At 34.3% G+C, this 8,209-nt stretch overlaps 1 protein-coding gene across 2 annotated transcripts; it reads left to right on the top strand.

The window, feature by feature from the left end:
• Positions 1-8,209, top strand: KRT222 (keratin 222). 2 transcript variants are annotated; one of them, XM_090291307.1, is made up of 6 exons: positions 1-150; positions 3,255-3,383; positions 4,145-4,365; positions 6,726-6,799; positions 6,978-7,113; positions 7,545-8,209. In XM_090291307.1, exons 1-6 carry the CDS (start codon positions 55-57, stop codon positions 7,771-7,773), a joined length of 885 nt encoding a protein of 294 aa, XP_090147433.1. In that variant the 5' UTR covers positions 1-54; the 3' UTR covers positions 7,774-8,209. The 2 variants fall into 2 exon arrangements, with proteins under 2 accessions (XP_090147433.1, XP_090147436.1); XM_090291310.1 differs by having other exon boundaries at positions 82-232.

Below are 8,209 nucleotides of genomic sequence, written 5' to 3'. Positions count from 1 at the left end.
GCGACTCATCCTACCCATAAGGTTCAGTTAGCCAAGGTGGAGGATGGGAAAAGAATGGAGCTGTCCCAGCTACTCAATGAGATCAGGGCAAACTATGAAAAGCTCCTCACCAGAAATCAGATAGAGACCGTGCTCTCAACAAGGATCCAGGTAATGATTTCATACAGACAGACACCTTCCAGGATAAGGAGACAATCCATGTCTACCCAATTCCTGTCCCGGCCTCTCTGAGGTACAGTATTTCCTTTTCAATGCAGCATATACTGGGGAAGGAATTTGGGTTTCCTGCAATGTGATGGGGACTTTAAGGGGAGATGCTGTGATTACACTGTAAATGACCGTGAAATAAATGGTGATTGATGCCTTTAATTTTTATATAAATTATGAGGTAACTATCATTAAAACATGGGGTCAACATCCAATAAAATGGTGCCCTCGAACCTCCTTTCGACATCCTCCAAGAAGGAAGCATTTCAAATACCCTTCAGAGATACTATGGAGTTATTTATAGAGATAATTTAAATAACACCTTTAAAATGGCAGGCTTTATAGTAAGATTTATTAGCTTGCACGCTTCGTGGAGAAAAACTAAGTTAAATATTTCTAAACCTTTTTAATGAATTCAGTTTTATACCAGATCATTATAAATAGAAATTACCTGGGTATGTGAGCATAGCATTCAGAACAATTCTGATATAAATTGGGAAAATCAAAATTCCCCAAATTGATAGACTCTCCACTTAGATTATAGATTTTTGCTTTTGTGCTATAAGATGAGAATGTTTATCTCCAATGCTGGGCATGCAATATTTAAGTTTTAAAAACAAGTTAAATAAGGGCTAAATCCTAATTTCATAGACTTACTTTGTTTTTAAGTGATAATCAGCTTTAGCAATTAATTATGGTCTTAAATCTTTAAACAAATGTACAAATATTTTAGAAACAAAGGTTCAGAAATTCAGAAAAAAAATTTTAAGTTTACCTACTATATCTGAGTTCAAGTTCTATTTCAAGCACCCCAATACAACAAAGCATTTACTTAAGAACATCACCAAGAGGGGAAAAAACATTGCTGGGAAATCATAGAACTTTACTCCATTAGCAATTCATTTTTAGTAACATTATAAATTTTACCTCTGGGTAACATTGTCAGTCTTCATAAAGAATGATCAGTATCCCGGATTAAGCAAAGTCTTTGGGATATTTAACGGTTGGAATAGTTCACTCACCTTTTACAAAGAGAGGGGGGTAAATAATGACAATTAATTTTTAATGACAATTTCTGAAAACTATAAACCAAGTAAACATTTTATTTTTGCAATAATAAAAATAGAAGATATTTAGTTTACAAGTTACAATGCTGAAATGCATCAATCAACATATCTACTTTAAAGGACTGTTTTCAAAGAATTCAGAAATCCGCTGAAATAAAATCAAGAAAACCTATTTAATTATTACAAAATAAGGAAACATAAGCCATTTTAGTTACTTATTGCTATATAACAAACCATCCCAAAACTTAGATTTTTTTTTAAATTGTATTTCCCCTCATGATTCTGTGGGTTGCCAAGGTTCACTGGGTATGACTCTTATACTGCATATGACATTGGCTGGGATAGCAATCATCTTGGGGCACAACTGGGCTGGGTCATCCAAAGTGGCTCATTCACATGTCCGGCATCTTGATGGGATTTTTGAAAGGCTGGCTCAGCTCAGACAACTGGGCCAGTTTCTGTCTCTGTCTCTGTCTCTGTCTCTGTCTCTCTCCCTCCCTCTCCCTGCCTCCCTCTTTCTCCCTCTCTCTCTCCCTTGCTCTCTCCATGCAGCCTCAGGGTCTCCCTCCATCTGGCCTCTCTACATGATTCTCTCCAACAGAATATTCAGACTTCTTACATGTTGGTCCAAGGCTCCCAAATGCATAGAAGTGGACGTTGTCAGGACTCCTTAAGGCTTAGGCCTAGAACTGACACTCCTGCCGCATTCTACTGGCTAAAGGAAGACAATGGTCAGCCCAGATTCAGTGTGGAAGCCCACCACACAAAGACATGAATGTTAGGAAGTGTGGCTCATTGGAAGCCATCTTCAGACTCTAGCTACCACCCAAGCCTCAGTGCTGGTTCCAAAATCCAAAAGACCAGTAAATACCATAATTTTTATGCACTCTTATTTCCTAACTTCTCAACACTTCCTTTTGTAGTTGCTCTGAAATGTATTGCTGCTTGCTTTTGCCAATGCTAAGAACAACAAACCAAAAGAAACATATAAATGCTGTTCTCTAATACCTTTCCCTAAACTTTATTCATAGACTTTCAATTTCTGCAGTGTTTCCTTTAAAAAAAATCTGTTGTACCATCATATTATTTTATTTTAAAATACATTTGTGTAAGGACATAAAAGGGTTGTAATTTTTGCTTCAAATTATTCCAAGCAATTTCATACATTGCTCTTACTGCTCTTGGGGCCAAATGCTAAGAATTCTGTCAAAAGATACTTTCACTCAATTTCAACATCAGCATAAGAACATTTAAAGCTAACTAATGTATAAAATATTCTATTTGTTATTTAATATGAGGATATTTAGAAAACAATTTATAAAGAAGTCCTTTTTGCTACTACCCTAGATACCCAAAATTAACATGCCTTCTAAAAAGATCATACTGAAAAAGATAAATCAACAGTGGATGAGTTTAATGCAGAAATCTATTTTAGGATCTCTAATGCCTATGATAACTTAATTCTCTAAATTATTCATAATATACTTTCCAGCAACATTTACTCTCTGTCTATGTACCCAGTCCAATAATTGATTAATTTAGGATATATAGCTGTTTATTTGCTTTTATAAATCAACCTACAAGAAAATATGAGGGGGAAATAGTAGCTAATCTCAATCCTTCTTCCTTATTAATGCCACAAATAATGGAAAGTTAAGAAACAGAGGTCTCATACTTAGGTCCTGTAAACTGTTACTTTTCATTAAAATTGGTGTATTTTTCTGCATTTCATAGACTGCCATTGGAGGGAGAGACTTTTGAGATTCGATTTACATCTGAGAAAACTGAGGCTGAGAGTGCAATTCACTTGCTCATATTTTAATTAATTAGTAACTAAGCACCAAAACATACATTTGTAATCTAACAGCTTAAAAAAATGATTGGATTCCTATGCTATTTTTCTGTAATTGCTTCTAAATGTCTCATCTTCAAGAGTGCTCCTTCTTTTTTCTGTTACTGTTATTGTTGGCTCTCTTCCAGCTAGAAGAAGATTTAAACAAAAAAATGGACAAAGATGAAGAGGCTTTAAAGGCGGCACAAGCAGAACTCAAGGAAGCCCGACGCCAGTGGCACCACCTGCAAGTGGAAATTGAATCTCTCCATGCTGTGGTGAGAATGATCTCCAACATGTCCTGGCCATTGAGTCCCCAGATGCTACTTGATTAAGAGAGGAGGGAAAAATAATCCCATTATCTTACAGTGAGAAACTCACTATAAACTGGAAATCAAGGCCACTGAATTCAATCCCTGGTCCTAGTTCAACTACCCTCTCCTTCCTTCATGGCAATTGCTATTATCAAATCACTCAAGGTTTAGTTCAGACCTACAAAAATGAAGTGGTCCTTGCTTCTTGCCCTGGGGTTCTCTAATTGTTGGAGTGGGGCAGTAGAGCCTTCCTCATTATCCATAGTCTCCACAGTGGAGTCTCTTATCCATACTACTGAGATGTATAATAGAAAAAAATATTTAAACACTTTCCGAAATTGCCTTTGATAAGCAGTCTACTTTAGCTTTTTTATTTAATAGTCTATATTTTCAATACTTAAAAAATTAAATACTAAGTTAATCACACTTTTTTTTGTTTGTTTTGTTTTTGTTTTTTGGCCATAAGAATTATCACAGAACTCCTTTGAAATAGTAAGCTCTCTAGCTACATATATAATATATATATATATATATATATATATATATATATATAGTTAATATTTAGGTCATACATAAAACTGTAAGGAAACACCTCTTGCTTAAGCGATGTGGAATTATTGCAACCTTTTTAAGAAGGTAACACAAAAGAATAAAGACATTGGCAATCAGATTTCAGAAACACACTTTGTTTCCGTAATTCACTGATGAAGATCTATATAAAACAGGAAAGGGGCCTTGAAAACTCCCTACACGCCAGTGAGCAACATTACCAGACGCAGCTACAAGACCTGGAGGCTGTGATTGAAGGACTAGAAAAAGAGCTACAGGAAGTAAGGCACGGCATCGAAAAGCAGCTTCAAGAGCATGAGATGCTTCTCAACACGAAGATGAGGCTAGAACAAGAAATAGCAACTTACCGCCGCCTCCTAGAAAAGGAAGAAATCAGGTACTTAATACCATAGAGTTCATGACAAGTGGCCAGAAATGCAGAGCCACTTATGTCATTGTTGACGTACTCAAGAGAAATTTAATCTAAAAACCCATCATCCCCATGGCGTGCTCACTGAGTTTCTACAGTAAAATAGGATTAGTATGCACTGCAAAGAATAAGAGGAAGAACTATTTCTAGCCTCAACAAATTATGGACAAAACAGCCAAAGCCAGGCACGTTAGCTACAACAGAGAGCACATCAAGCCTAGGACAAAATGTAAACAACTCCCAAATGATACAGAAATTACCTTTCTAAACTTTCTCACTTTCCTTGCCATGCAAACCTTTTAGAATTAGTATTGCCTTATATGGACCATCTGCAAAGGAAGTTTGGAAAACTATTATTACCACACACCCCTCCCAACAAAGACCTACTTCTGTTACATATCAAACACCAAAATATTACAACCATGGAAAGGAATGGTTTGTAGTACGAGATTTAGAAGACTTTTAGGTGCTCTGATAATTAAAGCTATCAAACAGGAATTCTTATTAACTCACACAGTTTCATAATCTGCAATCACTTATAAGGTCATATGGCTTTGAACATGGCACAACCTCCAATTTTCCATGTTCCCATAAAAAGAAAACTTTATTCTTTTTTAAATAATTTTTTAATTTTCAAGTGCAGTCAACATGCAATATTATATTAGTTTCTGGCATATAACCCAGTGATTAGACCCAGCTGACACCATACATAATTATTACAATATTATTGGCTATATTCCCTGCACTGTACTTCACATCCCCATGACTATTCTGTACCTACCAATTTGTACTTCTTACTCCCTTCACCTTTTGCACCCATCCCCCAAACCCCCTCCCATCTGGCAACCATCAAAACGTTCTCTGTATCTGAGTCTGTTTCTGGTCTGCTTGTTCGTTTATTTTGTTTTATAGATTCCACATATAAGTGAAATAATATGGTATTTGTCTTTCTCTGTCTTATTTCATTCAGCACAATACTCTCTAGGTCCATCCATGTTGTTACAGATGACAAGGTTTTATTTTATATTTTTTATGGCTGAGTCATACTTCATTGTATATATGTACCACTTCTTTAAAAAGAAAACTTTATTCTTGCTTGCTTCAGAATCCTGAGTCTTTTATAAAACTAGATGAAACTGCTTTAACCTATAATGTCTTGACATTTGCTAAATCTTTGAAAAACATAAATTAAATTCAAAATATACCACTTGCTAGCTGAGTGATGCCAGGGAAATTACTAAACCTCTCTGTATATCAGTTTTCTCATCTGTGAAAATTAAATAACTTAATGTTTGTCAAGTACCTAAAATAGTATTATGTCAATATACATATAATTTGTTATTAAATAAAGGTTTGTGAATTTCATTTAATTCCTTATCCTTCAAGATATTGGCAACTCGGTCTTTAAAATTCCTACAATTTTTATTATGCTATATTTAGTATATACAAGAAGTTATCAAGAAAGAAAACATGAATTCCATGTATGCACTTGCCCCAGCTCAGGCAGGGAAGCACTTACAATGTTGTTAAAGTCTGTCAACACCCTCTCCCTCCCACCTCCTCACACCTAAGCCACATGCCCCCAATCTCATCATCCTCCTCCAATCAAACCTGGCTGCTGAATTTGATGCTTATTAGTCTCAAACTGCTTTATACTAGTATGTATGTATCCCTAAACAAAATATGAAATTGTTTTGCATATTATTTTAACCTTTGTAAAATTAGCTACAACTTACCCTTTTTTTCACTCAGTGTTATATGTGGGAGATTCATCCATAAGATCCAGTGTGCCCTTAGTTCATTTATTTTCACTGCTATGTAGTATTTCCATTGAATGAATATACCATAGTCCCTCTCTATATCATGGTTCACTTATCGCGGCCTCACTGTATCACGGGATTTTTTAAAATATTATAATTATTTATCACGAATTTTTTGCTATATCGCAGGATTTTGCAGTACTGTATACGTGTTGTTAAACTTATATAGGTTTAAGAGTGTAGAATATGTTTAAGAACATAAGTAGTGTTTATATAAGTGTGGAAAAGGTTACTAAGGGAGTGGGAGAGGTCAATAAGGGACTGGGAACAGTTTATAAGTGTGAGGGAAGGGTTTATAAAGCCTTAAAATACATATAAATACTAAAATAAATGTAAGGTTCCTACTCCGCAGATTTTCACCTGTCGTGGGGGAGTCTAGAATGTAATACCCATGATAAGTGAGGGAATACTGTACTCCAATTTATTCATTCTCTTATTGATGAGCATTTGTTTCAATTATCTGCCAGTACATTGTTGCTCCTATAATATAATTCTTTCCCATTTCAGATACTATGGTTGTATCCAAGGAGGGAAAAAAGAACAAAAACCTACAAGTAGAGTTGGTTTTGTTTTACCTTCAGGTGAGTTTCTAATATAAGTAAACTAATTTGAAAAATGAAGTGCCATTTGTAGGAATTATAAATAGATACCCTAACAGCAAAAATAAGCCATATTTAAATAAATTTTGACATAAATTGACTGTGATTAGTAAGTACTTCAACATTGCAATTTAATATTTCCTAAATAAAATTTTCACAGCCATTATAAATGAAATATCTTTTTCAACGAAAGTCCCACAAAAGTGTGAGAATGAAAAAGTGGAAACAGTGACCAAACAGGCAATATTAAATGGAAATATTGTGAAGGAAAGCACTGAAGCTCATGGCACTATTCAGTAAGTAAAATAATTTTGACTAAGAAATAATAATAAACATGCAAAGAAATTAACTTCAATTGAATAATCTCAGTAATCTTTGTTGAATGTTTCCAAACATAATTTTAATATTCTGTGATTTTTAATCTGGCATAAGTAAATATACATAAACAAAAACTCATGATGAAATGCTTAATCCTTAATTCACCATGTCTCTAAAAATATACCAAAATATGAGTCTCATAGAATTCCTTGAAATTATATTTATATGATTTTTTAAAGTATGTAAGTTATAAATTTCATGATGTAAATTGTAAATTAAACTTAAAATATAAATGTAAAATTGTAAATTATTCAAACTTCTTGATTTCTTTTTCACATGGAATACATATTACGTATTTTTAAATATATCCATACTCCTTCATATAGAAAGGTTTATTTTATCATTTCAGGACAGAGAAAGTGGATGAAGTTATTAAAGAATGGGAAGGTTCCTTCTTTAAAGATAACCCTCGATTAAGAAAAAAATCTGTTTCTCTTCGATTTGATCTTCATTTAGCAGCCACTGATGAAGGGTGTTTACAGACTAAACAGGATAATCTACCAGATATAGAAGTCAGGCTTATCATGAGGAGATCATGCAGTATTCCCTCTATCAAACCTCCATCAGCAGCTAATTAATCCAAAGACAGCATTGACTTGATTTGAAAATGACTTTAGGATGGACCAAGGTGGGCCATGCTGACCCCCTTCTCACCCAAACCTAAGTTAAGTACGTATGTTATGATCAATGTATGACTTTCTTCAGGGAAAAGAAATGGCAAGGGACAAAATTTCTCTGAATCTGACCATGGATGTATTTTTTGGAAAGGGGACGCTTAAAAATAAAATCAGAAATTCAGTACTGTTTCTATTTTATTTATTCTCCAAATAGTCTTTTTGTTCCCTTGAAATTTCATCAGAAACTGTAAACATTTGTGGCTTAGTTAAGTCTTTGAAATTTTACTCAATGGCTGAATACTCTAAGGAAAAGGGAATACTTTATCTAAATATTATTGTATTACATTAAGAATCACACTGAGTTATTCATCACTACTCTATGACTGGTTATATCTAA

Source organism: Furipterus horrens, unplaced genomic scaffold (genome assembly GCF_987537825.1).
Source record: "Furipterus horrens unplaced genomic scaffold, mFurHor1.1.pri manual_scaffold_11, whole genome shotgun sequence".
NCBI lineage: Eukaryota > Metazoa > Chordata > Mammalia > Chiroptera > Furipteridae > Furipterus > Furipterus horrens.
The sequence above is the reverse complement of the archived record's forward strand: the minus strand, read 5'-3'. Positions and strand labels throughout refer to the sequence as shown.